This window comes from Phaethon aethereus (assembly GCF_964289735.1).
Source record: "Phaethon aethereus genome assembly, chromosome: 1".
NCBI classification, from domain to species: Eukaryota; Metazoa; Chordata; class Aves; order Phaethontiformes; family Phaethontidae; genus Phaethon; species Phaethon aethereus.
In genome coordinates, this window is record NC_138575.1 from 149651977 (window position 1) to 149675034 (window position 23058).

General features: G+C 44.1%; 1 protein-coding gene across 13 annotated transcripts in view; it reads left to right on the forward strand.

The window, feature by feature from the left end:
• The window catches only part of MAP4K4 (mitogen-activated protein kinase kinase kinase kinase 4), a gene marked incomplete at its 3' end in the record, with an annotated part of 164845 nt that overhangs the window by 136069 nt on the left and 5718 nt on the right, over nucleotides 1–23058 (forward strand). For 3 of the 13 annotated variants that reach the window (XM_082009077.1, XM_082009082.1, XM_082009081.1), the window contains 10 exons: nucleotides 1966–2072; nucleotides 3014–3165; nucleotides 3807–3904; nucleotides 5222–5397; nucleotides 5813–5933; nucleotides 7111–7302; nucleotides 9699–9816; nucleotides 10082–10252; nucleotides 14272–14415; nucleotides 19432–19566. In XM_082009077.1, the coding sequence (XP_081865203.1) occupies nucleotides 1966–2072; nucleotides 3014–3165; nucleotides 3807–3904; nucleotides 5222–5397; nucleotides 5813–5933; nucleotides 7111–7302; nucleotides 9699–9816; nucleotides 10082–10252; nucleotides 14272–14415; nucleotides 19432–19566 (1414 nt within the window). Of the gene's footprint in view, nucleotides 1–822; nucleotides 1054–1965; nucleotides 2085–3013; nucleotides 3166–3806; nucleotides 3905–4248; nucleotides 4258–5221; nucleotides 5398–5812; nucleotides 5934–7110; nucleotides 7303–9698; nucleotides 9817–10081; nucleotides 10253–14271; nucleotides 14416–19431; nucleotides 19567–23058 lie in introns of all 13 variants that reach the window. The other 10 variants (XM_082009074.1, XM_082009073.1, XM_082009075.1 and 7 more) reach the window with 7 other exon arrangements.

Consider the following 23058-nt stretch of genomic DNA (forward strand, 5'->3'; position numbering starts at 1 on the left):
TGACCTTTCCTCCTCCTCAGTTTCAGAAATGAACTCAGAAATGCAGGTTTATGCACAAGGAGGGAGTAAGCTGAAGGGTCAATGATTTCAATGGAAATCCCAACAGAGTTCTAGCTCTAGAGTCACTCTTGTGCCTTCTTAGTATGTGTAATTCAATATGTGTGCATGTATGTGCGTGCTTAGTTTGTGTATAAATATGTACATATGTACAGTATATGGTACAAGTATAATATGCATTGTACATATCTATACGGTATACAATATATATTATGGGGTTTTTTCATATATATTGCAATGACTGTAAAGGAATAAAGGCTTTTGTGTTATGGTCTTTCTCCAAAAGTTTGGAACTGTATTTAGTTCCTCAATTTATTAGGTAATGTAAATGTCTGTCAGTTTGCACATTTTACAGCATTTTTTAATTTTACACATTTCTTCAATTGGATATCCACTTCAAATTTCCCAACCCACCAGTGCTGCCATGAGACCTGACCAAAGCCCACTGAAGACTGGGGAACAACAGGCAACTTCTGTCTTGAGTGGCCTTTGGACTCAGGCTCATGGGTCACCTTTTCTTCTGGGCACCAGTGTATGTGTATGCGGAGAGTGTATCTCACAAAAAATGCATATGTGCTGTATTTTCAGTCTGTTACGTTCTTTGGGCGCTTTTGCCTTGCTTTTAAGTGCATTGGTTCCACCCCACGCTTACCTAATGCCATAACCAATTTGTCTCTGCCCACCCCACCTGCCTTTATTCTGTGTTAATTGGAAAGCCAGTTATACTGAGCGCATTGAATGTTTTATGTTTTGTTTTCTTGTAAGGTACAGTGGTCCCATCTGGCATCTCTCAAGAACAATGTTTCCCCTGTCTCGCGATCCCATTCCTTCAGTGACCCTTCTCCCAAATTTGCTCATCACCATCTTCGTTCCCAGGACCCATATCCACCTTCACGCAGTGAAGTGCTAAATCAGAGTTCTGACTCTAAGTCGGAGGTACCCGACCCCACCCAAAAGGCTTGGGCTAGATCAGACAGTGACGAGGTGCCTCCAAGGGTAAGGAGTAGAAAGACAGATGTGTGCTATTTTTTATATTATTAATTATTATTTTTTTAAGGATGTGATGCACTGGGAAGACCGTGCCCTTGTGCCAACATTGGTAACAGTATTTTGGAAGGCAGATCATAATGTAGGTGTTCAGTCAATGGGTTAATGTTAATCAACTTTAAGTACAATATTAAAGCCTTATAAAAAATTGGCAATTATTTATAGAATGCAGCCATTTCAGAGAGACAATTTATTATGCAAAGTTAACAAACCATTACCATACTCAGGAAAGAATTTAAAATATCCCTGAGGTTATTGCTCAGAGTTAATTTTCCTCTTCATCTGTTATAAACCCAAACTATGAATCATACACATCTTTAAAATTGAGATGGAACTGAACAAAAAGGAAACATTCAATATATTTCCTCCTCCTCTCTCCCTCCCACCCTCCCTCCCATCCACTGGGATTTGCTTCTTCTGAGTATATTCTTGCTCCCCCACCAGTCTTTGCCTTCTGCTGATCCATTCCCAGGCATTTGTTTGGTTCCCCTGAGCTTATTCTCCTAATTCTCATGCTGTTTCAGCAAATTGCTTTGTGCCTCCCCTGCTTCAGTCAAAATGCCATATTCTTTTTAAATGTCTCAGTAGTTGGAGGGTAGTGGGGCATGTATGTGTTTGTGTGGTAACTATTAAACACTACTTAAGACTAAGCTTTGAGTTCACTTCAAAATCTGAACAGCATCCCAACTAAGGCTCTTGGTTTTATGGGTGTTTGTTTGTTGCTTTTTGTCATTGATGCTACCTTGGACTTAGAATAGGTGTTGTTAAAATCTTAAGAATACATTCTGTATCAGAAGAGGTTTAATCTTTCTTTTCTCTCTCTCATCTTCATGGGTTTAACACAACCTTTTTTCTCCCAAGGTACCTGTGAGAACCACATCCCGATCACCAGTCCTGTCCCGCCGTGATTCTCCACTGCAGGGCAGTGGGCAGCAAAATAACCAAGCAGGTCAACGAAACTCCACAAGGTTTGTAAGCCTGTATGTCCTTGCCTTTTCTGCGTTGGAAGAAAAAGGTTCATGGAAAGCCAGGCATTTTCAGAGAGCTTTTGGCATTGTCTGTTGGATGTGAAAGGAGGATGAATTTGGATTTCTTTTCAGTGATGATTAATATTAATTTCCCTTGGTGTATCATATGTGCCAACAAACAATGGCAAAATTTCTTCTTCTCTCTCCTTTGAGTTGCCTGCCTGTAACTTTTGCAATAATTTCAAAATATCCTTAAGATTACTGAGGAAACGTGGCCATCCATGAACATCTTGCCTTTTGGTGCAACGGGTCATCTTGGGCGTATTTGTGGGGATTTCTGGCAGCAGAAGTGTTTGTAACATCTGAAGCAAATTGATCTCAGAAACTTTCTAGCCTCTCAGCCAGACCAAACTTTAAGAGGGGGGAAGCATCCATGACCCGTGACACAGAGCATCAGAGGTCAGAAAGGAGGAGAGGAAAGGGCTGCTGCTGGAGCTCGGCAGAGCACCATGGACGGGCCACCCTGGAATTCGCTCACGGGATAGGGGTAAGGGAGGTGAGAGGGATAGGCAGTGCTGGCTTTTTGGCTTGTACTTGGGTGGCCAGGGCACTTCTGAGCCAGTTTCAAACCTGCTGCATGCAGGCTGAGAGAACTGTCCACTTTAGCTTAAATACGTAAAAATGGCAGGTAGCCAGTCCCAAATAAAAAGAATACCTTACACCCACCTAACTTTTTTTTTTTAACCATCCTAAATAAGCTAATAGGTATTTGAAATTGAGCCACTGCTTGCATTGTGAAGCATCACTGATGCCCTCAGCTCAGTGTTAAGTGCTCTTTCAGATGAGTTATTAGCAAAACACTGAGGAAGAGTGGTGTTTGACTTTAGAAATAGGAATCTGAAACTGAAGTGACAAAGACTTTCCTCCTTCCCCTGATACAGCAATATAGAGCCTCGTCTGCTGTGGGAAAGGGTGGAGAAGCTCGTACCAAGACCAGGCAGTGGCAGTTCTTCAGGTTCAAGCAACTCTGGCTCACAGCCTGGCTCCCACCCCGGCTCTCAGAGTGGCTCTGGAGAGCGGTTTCGGATGAGGTGTAAGTCCTTCCCCCACCCTTTGTAATGTCGTGTTTCTAAATTTAATGAGTTGTGCAATACTCCGTAATGAAGGATGATAACCCTCACTGGGAAAGACCTTTGAGCATGCAAGTGGGTGCAGAAGTTGTCGTGAAAATGTTTCAGTGTTCTTTGATTCATGTTCAGTCACTGCTGCATTTTCCCATGTGCGAACAGCCCAGTCTCCATGCTCTCACAGCTCCCTTCCTCCTATGTGCAAGGGCACCTTTTGATGCTTGTTGCCTGTCACCTCAGTGGTTGCTGGAGGGGTGCAGACTGCTATGGACAGGTCTCAGTTGGGGTACATTGGATGTTGGTGCAGGTTTTCCAGCTTGTGGCCACACTCAAGTTACACTCCTTGATTTACAACTGTGTGAGTTTGCTTTGTCTTCAGTCACAGGTCAGCTGCACCTATATAGATCACAGCTTATGATGTTTTTTTGTATAGTTCTTCAGGGACAATGTAATAGTGAACCCAGCAAAACTTATGTCTTGCTGTCAGGTGCCACCTGATAGCCTTCTCACCGCTCTTCCCCACTCCGAAGTGAAGTAAGAAAACATATTTTAGCTCCCTGCTAATCTGTTTTGTTCTGTGTTCCTTTTGGGGTCTTGACACATGCAGCATCATCCAAATCAGAGGGTTCGCCATCGCAGCGTCATGAAAGTGCACCTAAAAAGCCTGAAGAGAAAAAGGAAGTCTTCAGACCTATCAAGCCTGCTGTAAGTTGCATCCTCTTTCCCCTGTCCCCCCTCTCTTTTAGGTAGGCCTACAAAACGTACAGTGTGAGGTTCCATTCATGATGCCATTGGTGGTGAACTTCAGCTTGAGTTGGAGTTTATATCTGTGGGCACAGCAGCATGTCCTGGGCTCCACAGTTGCCTGCCCACATCACAGTACTTTAAACATTATTACTTGCTCTGATTCTGGAATTGATTTCTGGTCTCTGGTCTTCTTTCTTCCTAATCTTTGCCTTTCTCTTTCAATCCTGTGCTTCCTTCCTGGGGCTGGACCAATGATCATGCATTTGACCTGAATGTGCCAATGCTGGGCTGAATGGGTGCAGGGAGAAGTGGTAAGACCTTAAATTGTTGCTATTTTCTGTGAAAGATTTCTGACTCTTTCGTTATCTGACTGCTGTTATGGTTGATTACAGCTCTATATTCAGTTGTATCTGCGGGATCACAGTGGGTTTTTTTCCAACTTCCCTTAAAACATTTTTCTCTTGCCATTGTGATACTGCACTAGCACCCAAATCTGTCAGTTAGAGCTGCTTTCTTAAAGAAACACAGAGGTTCGTCCTTCACTTCTGTTAGTATAATGCATGAAGTATTTGCCATAAACTGTATTCAGCTAAACAAAGCATACCTATACAATTAAGAGCAGATTGCACTGACTGCAAACTTGGTTTGCCCACACTCCAAGCTGCAGACAGAAAAGCAGCTTATGTCCCATGCTGCTTGACAGTCATGTGCGAATGAGCTGGTGTTAATCAATCTGGCATCTCAGGTGATCTCCATAGCATGGATCCATGCAACTGGAAAAGGATCAAAAGGTTTCAAGGAGATCAGCTCTCTGCGACTGTGTCTTGGGTGGCTCACTAGGTCTTGGGATCTTTCTGCTACCTTGATGCCTAGATTTCTTGTGGTGGATGCTAATAACCTGCAGAGTTTAGGAAAATAACCTGTGACAGTCAACCACTCTGAGAGAGTGGGTCTGGGTGCTTGTATATGTCCTTCAGATGGTATAATGGGATAAACTGAAGTCATAATCAGGGTAGTTTGGATTCAGAGTATGCACGTTTTTCTACAATATCGCAAAGCCTCCTTAGGTTGACTCTTTTGGTGCTTTAATTTATCAGAAAGTGAGTTTTGGTAACTATGAGGAATGAATAAATCAAAGGAAACAATACTGCTGGGACGTTGTAAACACAGGAGTGGACAAGTGAGCAAACTCAGGCACTAATTCAGTGGGGTTGTCTTGCAAACTTTTTTCCTCTCTTCCTTGCGACATCAGTTTTTTCCTCCCTCTCCCATCAGGATTTAACTGCATTGGCAAAGGAATTGCGAGCAGTAGAGGATGTGCGACCTCCACATAAAGTAACGGATTATTCGTCCTCAAGTGAGGAGTCAGGGACAACGGATGAGGAAGATGATGATATGGAACAAGAAGGAGCAGATGAATCTACTTCTGGACCAGATGATGTCCGAGCAGTGTTAGTTCTTCTAACAGTGTTTTGCTTCTGTTTTCTCTTTTAGGGGGTTGAAAGAAAAGGACATTGGGTATTTTGACGTGTATGTTAGTTCTTTCAGTTTACAACAATCTTTGAGCAAGACATAGCAGCCTTGTATGCTTACATTTTCAAATGCTGAGGGTAATCTTCTCAAAAAGTAGGTTTCTCTAAATTATGTCCTTTCCCTCTTCTCCCTTGATTTGTTATAAAACAAGAAGCGGTGTTTAACAAACTCCTGACTTTTTTTCTAATAGAGAAACTTGTCTAGGCAGGTTATGTAAATATTCGACTCTGATGACAGTATCAATTAATTTTGAGTGTGCCTTGGTGCGGGGCGGTGAAAGCTAGGTCATAAGTGCTGTTATCTCACTCTAGCTATTTCTTGTCTGGCAAATAGGTCAACGTTGAACTTGAGCAATGGTGAAACAGAGTCAGTGAAAACCATGATTGTCCATGACGATGTGGAGAGTGAACCTGCCTTGACTCCTTCTAAGGAGGGCACCTTAATTGTCCGACAGGTATTGCTTTTCCTTCCCTGTGCAGTGCTGCACCTTTTCTGTGCTCATTAACCCACTCGCTCATTCACCCATGCTGTTTCTACATTGTATTTGTTGTTTGTGTTATCAAGACACAGCTGTAGTGAATTTCAGATGAGCAAGATGTTTGATGCATGCAAAGAGGAGAGTAGCTTTTCACCCCTTGCTACTGTTTTGCATGCTTTCCAGTGACACCCATGGCAGCACCATGCAGAGTACCTCAAAGTCTGTGGGAGAGAAGGGTAGAAAAGCTGCAGGTGTGTGGAGCAAGTACCTGGAGCAAGAACTTAGTTTAGTTTTGCCATAGAATCAAACATGGCTCTCAGGAGGGAGGCTGGGGGGGAGCATTCAGGGGATTTTTAAAATTGTTTTCGAACTGTGGTTGAGGGCATACAGACCATCTAGATAACACACACACACATGTACATACAAATTCATGTAACAGTTAGTGTGGGAGAATGGAGAAACAAAATAGGTGGCGAGGGAGAGAACGTGGACAGAGCTAGGGTGCTGTGTTGTTGCCTTTGATTCTGAAGATGCTGCATTCTTGTGCCTCTGAAAGATAATGATTCCTTGCTTTTAAATGAGCTCGTGTGTTAATGAGCATGCTAGCTTATAGGAGTTTCCTTGGTAATCACATTTCTGAATTTCACAACTGAATGCCAGTTTCTTAATTGAGCCCTCTGGTTTGAAAATTAAGATTTCATGCTTATTGTTTTAAATAGTTAGCTGAAGGCATTCACCAGACAGTCCAAGCTCATAACTGTGTAGGATTTAAGTTAGTTTTAAACAAAACAATAGGGGAAGAAACCCTCCCCCCACCCCCAGAAACGTGCTTGTCCATGTCGTGGTGGAAGACTTACCGGCGCAGTTACTCTTTTGTTAATTGGTGGAACTGGCTGTGCAAGTCAACCACACAAACTAAACTTTTGCCTGCCAGAAGAGATGGGAATTTGCTGAATTCTAGTAGCTCTGCCCACTTTCCCTTTCCATTCAGGCATCAAGGCGTGGATTATCAGCTTATTTTTAAAAAATAAATAAATAATATATAAATGTTAAAAGGTAGGAAGAGAGCGAGGGAGAGAAGGAGAGAGGTTGTTAGGGATATAGACCTTTAAGCAGCACTTGAGCAAGACAAGTGTGCCTGTTTTTTCTACAGAGTACAGTTGACAAAAAGCGTGCCAGCCATCATGAGAGCAATGGCTTTGCCGGTCGCATTCACCTCTTGCCAGATCTCTTACAGCAAAGCCATTCCTCCTCCACTTCCTCCACCTCCTCCTCCCCATCCTCCAGCCAGCCGACACCCACCATGTCCCCACAGACACCCCAGGACAAGCTAACTACTAATGAGGTATGTCTTACACCACAGCTGGCTGCTTTCGTAGGGTTTTAGCAGCATTGCCTAGTAGCTAGTATGCAAAGGAACTCCAGCCAATTTCCCCTGCTTTTTTTTTCTGTCACCTTTGTTCCCACCCCCCAAATAACACATTTCAGTTCTGTGTAAGAAGCCCTTAACTCTAGAGCAGTCCCATGCCAGACTTGCCAGTTTACTATTTTTGCTTCCTCTTAGTGAGTCATTAATTGCATGGCGTTCGTTTTAAACTAAACTTGACTACTGCATTTTCAAGCCAATACTCCTTTATTTTTTTAATTCTGTTTTATTCTGGGAGCAGGCTAATTGCAAGCAGTGTGCCTCTTAAAAATTAGCGGTTAATTTTGGCTTTGTCAGTAAAGGCTAGGCTAGTATCTCTGCACATGTGAGGAGCTGCTTGTGGAAGCTCACCCTTTGGGAGAGGAAGTGGCTGTGGAGGGATTTCGCTCTTTAAAGCTTGCCACATGGGCTGGGTGAACAAATCAGGTGTTGCCTGGGAGGGTTGTAAAAGCCTGGGGTATTGCTTGGGAGTAATGAATGGGGGAAATCTTTGGGTTTGTCCAAGTATGTGTGTGCTCTGAAAAGCAGTTGCGTAAAGATGACTGTTCTCCACCAGTGCTGGTTGTGTCCAGGTGATGAAGCAAGGCTTTGCTGCAGGGGAGGCTCCCTCTTGCTGTCCTGGGCTGATCCCGGGACCGTACCTTCCCTCACTCACCAAGCGCTGGTGGACAGGCCTGGCCCTTCACGTGTGTGTAACCCCTTGCCACAGAGGAGGTGCACATGTGTGAATGAAGGGCATCACTCTCCCCTTACCAACCCTAGCAGCGAGGAACCGGTGTGGTAGCTTCGCTCCCAGCGGGGTGGCCAGCCTGGCTCTCGGGGACAGCCTCTTCCTGTATGCAAGCAGGAGTGGTACAGGGGGAGCAAAACTCGGTGAAAAAGAAGCTGCTGCTTCTCAGGGTAGAGCCATCTTGCCATGTAGGCTTCCAAGTGGTGTGATGAGAAGGAGAGGTTGCGGTGAGCCCGGTAGGCTGATGGCAAAACATGTGTTTACCACAGGATGAAAAATGCTTCTGAACCACATAGCAGGAGGGTGGGTGGGAGGGTTTCCTCCTGGAAATTCGGTTAGCATAATACTTAATTTTCAGCTGTGCTTCATTGGTCTTTGATCTTTCCAAAAACACACTCTTGTAGGTTATAGAGATCAGTTGATTGATTCAGAGATATGTTTGCTCATAACTTTGATCTAAGCAATAAATATGCAGGGTTCAGTTAACTCAGCTTGGGAAGTGGAGGCTGTGGCAGTGGCTGGTGGCGAAGGAGCCTTTCAGTATTGAGCTGTGCAGGGGAGTGATACACTTCTAAGACCCGTTGCTGTTTTTTCTGCAGAGAGTAGAGGCTTAGAAAGATCAGAGGCTAAAGATTAGTTGGTGATAAAGAAGTGTCTCAATCTGTGTTTGCATAAAGCTGAGCAAAAACCCGGTACTGCTTGGTATAACTTAACCACATGCATGCCCTTTATATATATACTATTTTTTTCCCCCACTTGTCCCATTCTGCTTCAGTATGCAATGTTGTCACTATAATACTAAACTGGCAAGGGTTTTTAAGTCGTTCCATTTCCACTTTTAACAGTTCATTGTTTCACTTGTCGTCTTCCTTTATGTTTTTTCATGTTTAGACCACATAACTCAGCAAGCACCAGTGATTTTATCTACTACATATCCATAGCTTCATATCACCATTTGCTACACCTTCCACACTAATGAGCCCCTTTGTTCGATACAGGTTTAATATGTTGCTTTGTCAAATAAAGGTGGAAGAACCTGCTGCAGCTTTCTGGCAAGAGGCTCAGGTTAAACAAAATAGGGAGAACGAACAGTAGTGGACATTGAAACATAATCCACCATAGAAATGAACGCTTGATCCCAGACGGTTCTGATTTTGTTGCACAAGCCAAGAGATCATAATTTATTAAAGTAGCTCACTTTAGGAGGTGCTTCATAAATTCAAAAGTTGTAGGTAGTGGACAGCTTGCAGATAAGATAGTGTACATACATTTAAGCATATTTTTTTTAAAAGAGACATTCTCTAGCTTTCTGCCTGATTGTAGTGGCCTGTCCTAAAAATCTTCGCTAGCAGCTGAGGTGACAGGGACGACAATTTAGCTAATTGCATTTCGCTGTAACATGTGCAGTGTGCATATGTATCTAGTTCAGGTGTGGTGCCTGCAGTGCGTTGTGTATTTCTGAAGGAAGTATAAAAGCTTGGGGAGGCTCTGTAGCATAATTCTGTGGTGACTTAAAAATGTTGGTTGTTGTTATCCGTGCTTTTTATTGTCATTAATATTAATAAAGTTGAAATTTACATTGCAGACTCAGTCCGCTAGTAACACACTCCAGAAACACAAATCTTCCTCCTCCTTTACACCTTTTATAGACCCCAGATTACTACAGATTTCTCCATCTAGTGGGACAACTGTGACTTCTGTGGGTAAGTAAAGTAGCTGAAGATGATAAATGAAAAAGGGTTCAGTGACTTCAGTGGCTCTTTAAAGTACTTTATGTTACCATCATGCTTTTTATTTGATTTGCAATGGATTGCATAGTTTATTTCTTTTTCCATTTACATTTCTTACAAAAAGAAAGACTTGCTCAATATTCTCAGTTACGGATTTGGGTTGTATGGTGTAAAGAATATATGGCCAGAATTCAGCACTTGAGGGATATTACATGCACTTTACTTTTCTCTTTTTCAGTAGGATTTTCTAGTGAAGCAATGAGATCAGAGGCAATAAGGCAAGACCCTACGCGGAAAGGATCAGTTGTCAATGTGAATCCCACAAATACGCGGCCACAGAGTGATACCCCAGAGATTCGCAAATACAAGAAGAGATTCAATTCTGAGATACTGTGTGCTGCCTTATGGGGTAATGCAAACCTGTTCCTTCCTTGCCTCCTGCACTTCTGAGTGCCAATATGAGCTTACGGTCTTTGAAAATGTCTCTCTGAAACTTTAGCTGTTTATCTGCATTTATTCAATGCTTGTTTACATCTTTTTGTTGCAAAAGCTGATTACTGTTACCTTTTTTTAGAGTATGTTGCTTCTGCTTTGATATATTTTCCCACTGCTGTATATATACTTCTGATGGCACAGTCCAGACTTCATTCAGCTGATCAGGATGTCCTTTTCAGCGCTCTCTAATCCCTGCTAGTACATGTCTTGCAGCTTTTGGGAGCTTGTAGTCATCGTACGCTTGGTGCACACAGGGTATTTCTTCTGAAAAAGAATCATTCTTGAGCCTCTTCCTAATGTGATGTTGTGGAGCTTGATTAAGATGTGTTTCAAAAGATGACTTTCCACCTCAGTCTTCAGTTTGTGAAGGAAGGAAGAGGGAAAAAAAGCAGGGTAGGAGGGACCTTTTCCATTGTGAGACTGTGTCTTGGTTTTGGTAAGAGTGCTTAGTGCAGAGAGAAGCTGGGTGTGGGATGTCAGCTGACCAAGTGTGTCTGGCCTTCTTGTCACAAGGGATAATTTATGTTGCTGTCAGACAGTTAGTCAGGGTCCTACACTGGTGAAAGGCTTCGGGTGGTGCTTGTTGCCTGTCACAAAACTGCTGCAACACCCAGCGAAAGCTTTTCTCTGCTGTGTCATTTCTTTCTTGGCCGGAATCTATGGGGCCACCTGAATTTTTTCGTTATCTAGATGTTAATAGATGATGCTTGTGTATATTTTGTACATACTTATCTAGTATCCCTAAACTTAACAGACTGTAAATGCACATGCATATTGTTTTAAAGACTATGAAGAAGAGAGTCGGCCATTTCCCTGAGTCACATGATTGTATAGGTAACACCATGCACTTTTCATGTTTACATTTTCACAGCTCTTTACAAGGCTTTAGTTACATTTTGGGGTTATTTCCAGCATTTCTTGTTTCTTGGAATAGCACTGTTGACCTTGCAGGCTTCTCGCCTGCAAAGCCATGTCAATTAAATAGCTCTCCTGACACTCTCTTACTATCTGCTGTTTTCTCTATTTCCAGAATTTATGGGTAAGAATTTTTACTCCAATGCTATTTCTGCATGTATTCATATGCATAATTCTCTGATAAAATGAAGAGACTTGTGCAAACTTTCAGACTGTGAGAGGGTAAAGGCAGAGGGAAACCGTATGGGATCAGTAAAGATGACTCAATTTCTCTGATCTGCCTTGTTTTGCCAGTAGCAATTTGTGTTAATGGTTTTATATTTTTTTGATCTATGTATCTGACTGTTACGGTGATTTAAAATGTAGGTGTAAAATCCTAGAGGTGTTTTACAGCTGTAACAAAACGCTTCCTTGTTGAACATTTAGGGGCAAACTGATGGTGATGTAAGCTGGTACACATGCTTATTTCTTGATAAGGTTTAGCTTCCTTTTCCCTTGAGCAAATTAAACCATTGCATGGTAATGTTTCTTATTCAAAAAGAGGGGGGCTTGCCTTCATTTGTTTTGCTTTGCCAGTGGTAATGCCGTAGTATCTGGCAGGTTGCTGATTGCATTAGGTCTGTGATGCTATTTCAACCAACCGGTGAAAGGCGATGTTAATGACATGGATGCAGTAGCATAGATTTTTACACCCAGCCTCCGCAGAGAGCCTGTACTTTTTCAGGAAGCATTTCCATTTGTTTGAAAAAAAAGAACTGCTTAATTGTAGGGTGGCCGTAGAAGAGCTCAGCTGGCTGTGAATAAAGACAGTGCCTGCATTTTAAAATACAGGCACTGCTTGCTACCAGCGCAGTACCTCATTAGTTTAATCTCAAAATGCATATAGCTAAGGGAAGGGGTTGGGGCCGGGCGCGCATGTAAACTTGACACAGAAACAACTGCGCTGCAGGGGCAGCAGAGGAAGACATGAGGGTGGAAGTGGGAGCGATTGAGCCCTGGCGCGCAGAGAGGGGAAGGGACTGTGAGCGAGCAGTTCGCATGTGGCTTTGTACTGTAATCAGTGCTGAAAAAAAGACAAAAATACATGTTAAAGCTGAATCACTGACAGCTTTAGTCGATGGGTCCTGGAGCTGCAGGAACAAGACCAAGTGCTGGGTGCTTCCTCAGCCGGTTTGGTGCTGCTGCAGCCTGTGCCGAGCCCTGACTCAGTGCGTGCCTCGCTCTCTCCGCTGCCTTTTGCCCCTTCCCAGTTTGAGGATGTCTCCCAGTAGGGAGATGGTTGATGTGAATTGCCCCTGGGGGCTGTGGGACGGGAGCCAGCAGGTGCAGACCCATGCGGGGGATGCATAGGCAGGAGGAGCACAGGAAGGGGATGGAGGAGGCATCAGGAGAGCCCGGGAGGGCTGTGGGCTCTCTCCCAAGATGAGGAGAGAGTGTCAGTGTCCGTGGGCTCTGTTGCCTGGAGGAGGTAGAGGAGTAGCAGGGCAGCAAATCTGAGCAAAGAAAGGAAATGGTTTGTGGGGACTGCTGGGACCCCTGAAGTTTCCTTACTGAAAAGGCAAGAGACAGGAAAATGGAGATACGTGATGGTTTCCGACCTCTCCAGGAGCTACGTCTGGTTTTTTTCATCCAGACAGAGGCTTTTCAGAGCGCTCCAGCACCAGCAGCTCAGGCCCCTTCCCCATCATTACCTTCTCCTGGCTGCAGCTCTGCTCTCCTCTAACACCCTGTCTCCTTTGGGAGACACCTCATGCCCTCTGGGTCAGCGTGAACATGCTCTCCTTTTTGCAAACTGCTCCCGTGTCTTGTAGCCAGAGTGTTGTTTAGGTAGCATTCCTTGTCCTTCTGAGCAATGCCCTTTTTCAATACTGTGAGAAGGCATGTCACTGCGTAGATGCAGACTGCACCAAGATACAGACTCCTGTGTACTGGGCCCACGTGCTACATTAGAAAAGGTTCGTTATGGGATCAGCCTCAATGATACATCCATTGGCACCAGTATAGTTATATCTGGGGATTAATTGTCTGATGAGGGATTAAGGCCGTTAAGCAGTGTAACTGTGATCACCCTGTGTGAGTTTTGCTTTTCTTACTTCATTATTATACCTAAGGATGACAAGTTTTACATCGGGATTGCAACACAGAAGTCTAATAAAGTGAGTCATGCATTTGGTTTCATTTCCATTCCCTGTACTGTACCTGGCCTGTCTCTGCACAATTTGTGGGATCTTAGACTGAAACACTATTGCAAATGAATAGCCATGAAATCTAAGAGTGATAACTATATTAATAGATTTTTTTAAAACCTACTCTCACTTATATATATTTATTACTAAAAAAATGTAATTGATTTTAAATACCAAGGTTTTGTGAACTCATAGAAAGTGTTCCAGTAGATGTGTGGACCTTCGTAGAAAGAAACTGGCTTCGTAGAAAGAAATTGACTTTTCTCATCTGTAGTTGCTTGATCATTACGAGAAATCTGTGGAAACATTTTGATGACTGTAATTCCTGTCATTTTAACATGCAGATGGAAAAGATTGTTGGAAAGCTGAGGACCAGCTCTGTGCCTATCCTTTTGCAGGAGGGCTGCACCACAATCTGTTCCTCACAGTGGGGACCAAGCCCCTACCACTGCTTTTTTGCAGTGACCTTGTCAAGAGCATCCTGTTATCGACCTCCCTACCAATAGCTAATACATCTTCAGAATACATAAGCTTGGGCACCACTTTGTGCCTCACCCCTCTTCCAACATTAGTGTGCCTTTTTGTTTGGAAACTGGTGCTCCAGAAAGCTCTCCATGGTCTACCAGTCTCTCACTCTCTTGAACACTGCAGTTTGGTGTCGGTAGTCACTGTGCGCAGGTAATGTAGACAGCCTCTACATCATGAGATCTTTTCGGCTGCAGGTTGCTGAGACCCTGCTTGAAACAAGGCAGTTGCTATATCAAGCATCAGTTCATCAGAATAGGTGGGAAATCTGCCTACTAACTTGTATCTCTCTTCTTGTTTCTTCTAGGAGTGAATTTGTTAGTGGGCACTGAAAGTGGTCTGATGCTGCTAGACAGAAGTGGTCAGGGGAAGGTTTATCCGCTCATCAATCGAAGACGATTCCAGCAAATGGATGTACTTGAAGGGCTGAATGTCTTGGTGACAATTTCTGGTAAAGTTAACTTTTCAACATGATTTTTTTCCCCCTTCTGGCATGGCATGGCAGAATGCTTTTCTTGGCAGCCTGTGTGTTGAGAGGGAAGTCCTGACTTGACTGAAGTCCATGGGTTTTCCATCATTTCACCTCTCTGAGTCTACAGTGTGTTTCTGCAAGTGAATCACTTTGCACACAACACTCTGTGCCTGCTTGCCCCTGACCTTCCTCCTGTGGGGTCGCCTTTAAAAATACTGCATGGGTTTGGGGGAAACATCCAGCTTTGTTCAGTCTTTGGGAGCTGTAAGCTAATGTTTTGTGAAGTTTGTGAAAATGGCATTCTTTCCCTCTGTCATGGTTACTTTCAACCTGGCCTCTTTCTAACCAAAACATGATTTTCTACTTGGGTTTAAAGACATCTTGTGTGTTAAAATCTGAAGAATGGGAAATGCTCTTGCGAAGTAGGGAAATAAGGGTGATGTGCAGTGAGTGTGTGTGTGTTTGAGAGAGCGGACTACAATGCATACGTGATGTGGAAATTACCAGTGTGAGACGGCAGATTGGTGCAGCTTTTGGCCTTGTCTGTCACTGGATGCAACTGGAGATGGCAAAGCAACGGGAGATGAAGGGTGATGGTGATGGTTGTGTTTGTTTTGTGTGCGCCAATGAAAAATGTGTTTTACAGAGCTTGAGGTTCCAGACTCTTTGGCTCCAGAGGGTTATTGCATAAAGTTATCCTGCTGTTAAGCAATTTGATGTGGTGCACTGTTAATCTTTCTTCACAAGTGTCGTTCATCCATTTACCTTTCCTTTTGTTTTAGTTTGTTTGTGAAATCAGCCTTTGCTACGCTGCACATGTGCGACAAGAAGAGGATGTTAAATGGGGTTTTGCGTAGTGGCCCTTGTGGTGGTGTTCAGTCACCCAAAATTTTGCTGAGGCTCCAGAGCCCCTCTGACTCTACTGGAGGAGCTCACTGGCTCTCCCAGCACTTGTGCAAAAAGGCACACACGTCAGTGCATTAGCGGTGTTATGCTATTACAGGTCCAAAGAACTGTGCCCATGCTGGTGTCATCAACATGGGACTGTGTTTCTGTCTAGAGCACCTGTATTTTATTGGATCGTTGCTTGCTGCATTCTCAGCTGCAGCTATGCTGTGAAGTCTTTAAAAAGACAAGATGAATCAAGGAGGGTTTAAAAAAGTACAACCTGCTGTGTGTCCTTTTGATGTCTAATGCTGTACGTTAAAATGTAAGGTGTGTGAAAAGCACCATTTGACAGAGTTTATTCTGTAGTAGACCTTATAAACAAAAATACTATATAATCCAACTTGTGTAAAATCTGTTGGTTTGAAGCATATCCTACACAGGTGACAAGTGTCTGTGATTCAATCTTGTGTGTAATTGTTTTAGGTTTATTTATGCTTACGTCAGTCACAATCTGAGTACCCCGACACATCCGTTTTTTTTGTTTCCTTCAAAACTATTGCTTCCTCTGTGGAGACACGCTACATTAACCCTTAAGAAATTGGCTGATCTTTGGCTGGTTTATACCTTTGTCTCTGTCCCATCTCCTGCTTTTTGTGGGAGGTTTCTGGAGTACGAGGCAGGAAAGAGGCATCCCTGCCCACCAAGAGGCAGGGCCGGGGGAGCACACTGGTGAAACCGTGACGCTTTTATGCTCACCTTCCTGTTCTGGCTTCTGCGTTGCATTGCTCAATTGAAGCTACACTCATGCTGGACTTCTCTTAATGTCTTTTTATTTATAGTGAGTCGCTCCACCTCTCCAGGCAAACTGAGAACACTGACATGGGGTTGTGTTTCTGCAAATGGTGCCTTTTGGCAGCTTGGTTACCCATCTACCTCCGCGCTTTGTCCCAGGACTGTCCCTACAGTGCTGTCGGACATATGTTCCCTTGACACTTTCAGGAAGTGATTTGCTGACAGTGGTGAGGTTTGAAAAGTGTCATCACGTTGTGCGAAGAAATTGCAGTGCTTTAGGACTTTGAGGGGATTGTCAGCTAAAATTGCTTTTAATATACGCTCTTTTGAGCCTGGAAGCCTGAAATCAATTCTTCCCCCAGTGTATATCTCAAATATAAAACTTATTGACAACAAAGCTTTTGGTACTGAGATACCGAGCTGCTACAGCTGGTACAAGAAAGCTTTGCAGGTCAAAGCAGAGTAGTTAATCAGTTCTTCAGTTCATACCGTTGAGAGGCAAAACCATAGTTTCGGCTGCTCAGGTAATTCAGTGCTGAGAGTCATAAAAACGCTGGAGGGGAGAGAGTGACGACGTGCATACAGAACATGCTCCACTTGTGGGGTTTTGCCAGCCCAACTGGCTGATGGTGGCACTCGGGAAGGCAGAAAAGGATGACAGAGTAGAAAAACTGGTTGGAATCTGCCTGCTTAATAATTAAAAGCCACAGCGACAATAAAAACAAAAACTCAATATAAGAAAACGGACTTTGCATTTGTAATTATGTCTGTGGGAGAAGCAGAGCTGGGAGTTCTCATAGAAGTCACTGGCTGATCAGTTCATTTGGTATCTGGAGCAGAGTTTTCTTTCTTATTTCATGGCTATAATAATTAGACCACAAAAAAAAAAAAAGACCAGATTTTGAGAGCTTTTTAAACTGATTGATAGAGATTTACAAGGAAAAGGATGTAATCCCCCTGCTCCCAATACAAACATTAAGAGCAGCATAAATTGTTGAAATACACGTACAGCCATGTTTATATAACTAACCAGTCCTGCTCTTTTCATGAAGTCAGGCTGCTGAAAGGCAGAGGAATTTCCTGTCTTGTGACTTTCCTTGTGGTCTAGACACTTAAACACAATGGGAACACACTTGAGAGATTTCTCTGTTGTTGTTTTGAAAAATGTTTCTGGTTGGAGAGAAATACCCTGGTGCACATCATGTGAACCAGGGGAAAAAAAAAAATAGTCACGTGCTGGGAAATTCCCATGCATATTGTTTGTTCTGAGTCTTCAAGTTTGACTAAGCTACTGGGGAAGCTAAAGCCACGGAAATATCTGAGAGAGAGTTTGTTTCCCAGTGCACAGGGACTTGTGATGGTTTTAAAAACATTCGGTGTGTTGTAGTGACCTTCAGCTTTCCTGTGCCCTCTGAGCTCTTCTTTGCCCAGAACTGCAGTGCCTTCTGGTCTGGACTGTGTTCCCTATTTCAGTGTTTCTAAGAAAGAGCCCTTGTTGGCTATCGTTTGTAGTATTTTCATGGCAGGACCTTTCCTTGGTCAGATGTGGGTCTTCGGGAATATTGTTTCCTGCTCTGGTCCCTTTCCCAAATCTTACAGAGCTACGGCAGTGGTGGGGCTTTATCCCTTTATGAAACTTGGCTTAATACATATGAAGTCAGGCAGTAAATCAGGGTGCTGTCTTACTGGCAAATCTGCTGTCACCTTTGCAGTAGGGGTAAACAAAGGACAGTGCGGTGTTACGTGACGTTTCATTCAGTGCCGTCAGAGTAGAGGGGTTTTTAAAATTAAATAGCAGGTCCAGTATTTGAAAATGGGTCTCCAATTCCACTTTAAGTTTAAGCTCAGTGAACAGATTTTTCACTTTGAAACTGCCTCCTCTTTTCCTTCTGCCCTTCCCCATCCAAGTAATCCTAAAAAGATCTTTTAAAGGCTGTGTGTCTTCATAACAGGAAGACTTGTGGCACTGGAGTCCATGCAGCAGCCTGTTTGCAAGCTGTGCTTCCCCATCTGCTGCCCCAGCCCTTGCAGCTGCTTTTCTTGAGGAGCCTGGCTCTGTTGGGGGGTCCCCTGCCACCAGGGTAGGGGGTCTGCAGCAGCTCCAGGAGCTGGCTGGGCACAGTAGGATGGTCTCAATGCTTGGGCTTCACGTCCTGCCGTAACTGGCATCCCCAGATGCTGTGTGCCCATCCCGGACTCTGAAATGGGCAGCCATCCACGAACTGATCCATTGGTAGGCATCATATGATGTCTATGTGAAAACTTAAAAGACAAATTAAAGACATTAGCTAATGTTGAACCTTGCTCTGCATTCAAGGAGGCCATCTCGTATTGAGAGGTAGAGTCTGAGCTATATTTTGATGACCGTGGCAGATGCATTGTCAGTTGAAGATAGGGCAGCCTGGACAAGTAGCTTCTCTCACCTGTGGAGAAGCAGCACCTCTTGCAGTTTCTGTGTGCAACCTGATAAGTATTACACCCCTTGCAGCACAAGGGAAGGGCTGCTGACGAAGCAGTTGTCAGCTTTTAGCAAGTGGATGAGGTTTGCATGGGCTGTGTGAAATTCACTGCAATTTCAGATATTATACTTTTTTCCTTAAAACAGAACTGGTGTAAAGTGGTTCAGTAATGAAATTTTTTAGTGCTGTTGTTTGGTGTGCTTTTCCATTAGGGGAATAATGAACAATGTTAATAAAACTTGCCCAGTTTGTGTCTCCAGGGATGATATAAGGGATGAAAATGTCCTGGTCACTAACTGGGAAGAATTTGTAAAATACAGTTCTTCACCATATTCTTCTTCAGTTTGCTTCCTCCTTTCAAACCAGTCCTACTCTTTTCTGATAGCTGTATAAATAATTTCAGGCCTTAAATTCCATCCTGCTGCTCTCCTACAGTTTTGTGCGAAAAAGAGCCATTCTGACTCACAGCTATGGGTTTTTTGTTTTTTTTTTTATAATCTCAGTGTATGACTCTCTGGTGCTTTTATTGTGGGAGTGTAACCCTTTTCTAATAAAAGTTGTTTGCATCCTAAGAACCAGACAGCCAACGAGCTGTTCCCCTGAGCTTGTCATTTTATGTTCATGTGGCATTACCATGTGTCTCTGTCACTGATTACTGGAAAAGCATGTGTTTGGGTGCAGTCTGGAGTAAAGCTGTTATGGATGTAAAAACTGAGGAAGGTCTCTGTAGCTGCAGCAGTTTCTCCTTCATTGTCATTTTGGTTTGCCCTGTGGGACTTTCTGTTTGCTTGGACAGGGTTTTTTGTACTTAACCTTCCTATATAGATAAACCAATCATTTTTCACTTTGTGGGCAGGTAAGAAGAACAAGTTGCGAGTTTACTATTTGTCCTGGTTAAGAAATAAAATCCTTCACAATGATCCTGAAGTAGAAAAGAAACAAGGCTGGACAACAGTGGGCGACTTGGAAGGCTGTGTGCACTATAAAGTTGGTGAGTAGCGAATGTGGTAATCAAACCATTGGGACAAAAGCTGGCTGAGAAGGGGAACTGCAGTGCGTGTAGCTGCTGGGTTTAAGATTTGGTTTTTATTTCTAGCTGTCTTCCCTATCCCTCAGGGCGAAATTCTCTGGCAAAGCGTCAAGAGTAGGTGGCAAGTTACTGGGTTAAACTGAATATGGCAGAGATTTTGTGGTGGGATACTGGGCTGTGAACTGGAGCGGGCATAAATCCCCATCTGTCTCTTTCCTGTGGCGGATGCAACTTCCAGAAGAGTGCTAATGTGGATAGTGAAGGCTGGTAATGTTTTGCCGCCTCTGTTAGACCCTTTAGGTAACAGAGGCACTCTTGTCAACCAACGGCTGCTCTCTCTACTAACAGGTTTTCCTGATCTTTTACCACGGTGAAATCACATGCTGGAGTGGAGTGGAAAAAGTCTCCTCTTCTGTAGATTTTAAAGACTGGGGGGAAAAAAAGAAAAGGAAAAAAAAAAAAAAAAGAGAGTAGGAGGAGAAAGCAAACCTAGCTAGTGCACAAGCTTTGGGGAGGCATCTGGGAACAGAAGCATGTGTTTAACTTGAAGATGATTCATTGATTTCCCTTAGCTCATGAAATTTCCTAACCATCTCAGTCCACTGCAGTACAGTTATGGGACAAAGTGTCTTCACTGGACGGGTGCTTTTTGAGTGGTTTTAAGTAATTTAAATGGATTTGGCTGCAGAAACTTCCACCAAAACTAGTGAAAGACATGTAGCATTCACAGTCAGCAGAGTATGCAGTGAGCATGCTGCCCTGCAGGTGGGGATATGAACCAAGAGCTCTTTCTCCTGCTTCAGTCTCATGATGCATCTTAATGGGCCCTGGATGTTGCCTTTGATTTGATTTTCTCCTAAGAGCCAGCTCAGTTCCTTTCCAGCTGTGTCAGTCAATGTGGAGCAGCAGCAGCAACCAAACTGAGCTCAGTCTCCTCCTGTCATGGGTGTGCTCTTGGAAAAACCTGCTAGTGGGACTTAATCAATAATGATGGCAGTAAGTGACTGCTGAACCAGGAGCTTGGCTCCAAAATCAATTAATAATGTACTTCTCTGTTATCATACCCAAGGGTGTTCGCAGCATAATGAAGTGACCTGTTAAACAATACATTAACAGCTATTGGAAGGAGGCTTTCCAGCAGGAAAGCGTGTGAAACAAAGAGCATTCTCTTCCAGATGAAGAGGGGTTTGTTACCCTGGGCTGCAGCCTGGCACTGAACTTCCCTCTGAACCATAGATGACTTCTTCAGGTAGTGAGAAGCCTCTTTGACAGCTGCGCTTCAGTTACCAAGAAGGATGAGCTCTGCCAATAGTTGGGCTCACGGTCTGGAGGCTTGACACCAAGGCAGCTGGCACTGATTGCTTCCTTGTCTCTGATGGAACAGGGGTCTCGGACATCAGGGTGAAGTGGTGTTTATGGCTCTCGGTTGCTTCAGGCAATTCTCCTCTAAATGATAAATTGCTCTTTTGAAACTTAAGATTTGTGTGAATTCCCAGATAGCACCGAGAGCAAAGAATGAGGATTATCAAAGGTTCCCTTTCACAGATAAGGTGGTTTTGTTTGGCACCCCCTCATTCCCCGAGAAAAAATTCCAAGAAGTCTTGTAAGATAGACAAGACTGAACAAAAACTCTCTCTTTCACTTGGTACAGCTGTGGAGGTTTAGAGACTTTTTTTTTGTCTGTTGAAAAAGTGTCAATTGCTTTAACACTTACAGTTCAGTAGTCTTGCTTCCCTGCAGAGTAAAAAAGGAGTAGATTTGTCTCCCTGTTACATACCAAGAGACAACAACTGCAGGCTTGTACACTAGTGAGATATCTAAAAGGCATTAAAATAGCATTTACTAAAGCAGTGTTCTTCTCACAAGTCTGAGATTGTGATACATCTCGATGATATTTGAAAAGTCATGGCAGTCAGGTGAAGTCCCTGGTGACTGGAAAAAGGGAAACACCTCACCCATTTTTTAAGAAGGTAGCAAGGAGGACCCTGGGAGCTACCGACCCGTCAGCCTCCCCTCTGTGCCTGGGAAGATCATGGAACAGGTCCTCCTGGAAGCTATGCTAGGGCACATGGAGGACAGGGAGGTGATTTGAGACAGCCAGCATGGCTTCACCAAGGGCAAGTCCTGCCTGACCAACCTAGTGGCCTTCTGTGATGGACAAGGGAAGAGCTACAGATGTCGTCTACCTGGACTTCTATAGGGCCTTTGCCATGGTCCCCCTCGACATCCTTCTCTCTCAATTGGAGACATAATGGATTTGATGAGTGGACTGTTGGGTGGATGAGGAATTGGTTGGATGGTCATATCCAGAGGTAGTGCTAATGGCTCAATGTCCAGATGGCGATCGGTGATGAGTAGTGTCCCTCAGGGCTCCGTATTGGGATCAGTACTGTTTAATATCTTCATCAATGACATAGGCAGTGGGATCGCGTGCACCCTCAGCAAGTTTGTGGATGACACCAAGCTGAGTGGTGCAGTTGACACGCCTGAGGGACGGGATGCCACCCAGAGGGACCTGGACAAGCTTGAGGAATGGGCCCATGTGAACCTCATGAGGTTCAACAAGGCCAAGTGCAGGGCCCTGCACCTGGGTTGGGGCAACCCCCAGTATCAGTACAGGCTGGTTGATGAAGGGATCGAGAGCAGCCCTGCCAAGAAGGACCTGTGGGTACTGCTGGATGAAAAGCTGGACATGAGTCGGCAATGTGCGCTCGCAGCCCAGAAGGCCAATCGTATGCTGGGCTGCATCCAAAGCAGCATGGCCAGCAGGTCGAGGGAGGTGATTCGACCCCTCTACTCCACTCTGGTGAGACCCCGCTGGGAGTCCTGTGTCCAGCTCTGGAGCCCTCATCACAGGAAAGACATGGACCTGTTGGAGCAGGTCCAGTGGAGGGCCACCAAAATGATCAGAGGGATGGAACACCTCTCCTGGGAGGACAGTTGGGGTGAGAGTTGGGGTTGTTCAGCCTGGAGAAGAGAAGGCTCTGGGGAAACCTCATTGCAGCCTTCCAGTACTTAAAGGGAGCTTATGAGAAAGATAGTGACAGACGTTTTAGCAGGGCCTCTTGCGATAGGACAAGGGATTTTAAACTGAAAGGATATATTTTGACTAGATATAAGGAAGAAGTTTTTTACAATGAGCATGGTGAAACACTGGAAGACGTTGCCCAGAGAGGTGGTAGGTGCCCCATACCTGGCAACATTCAAGGTCAGGTTGGACGGGGCTCTGAGCAACCTGATCTAGTTGAAGATGTCCCTGCTCGTTGCAGCAGGGTTGGACTAGATGACCTTTAAAGCTCCCTTCCAACCCCAACTATTCTATGATTCTATGATTTTCACTTCTACCATGTTTCAAAATCAGTTTTGGTTGGGAGATATGATGGCAGAAGGTGAAGGTGCCTGGAATTACTCATTATTTTGGAAAATTCTCCTAACACTTGGAGTAAAGAGGTA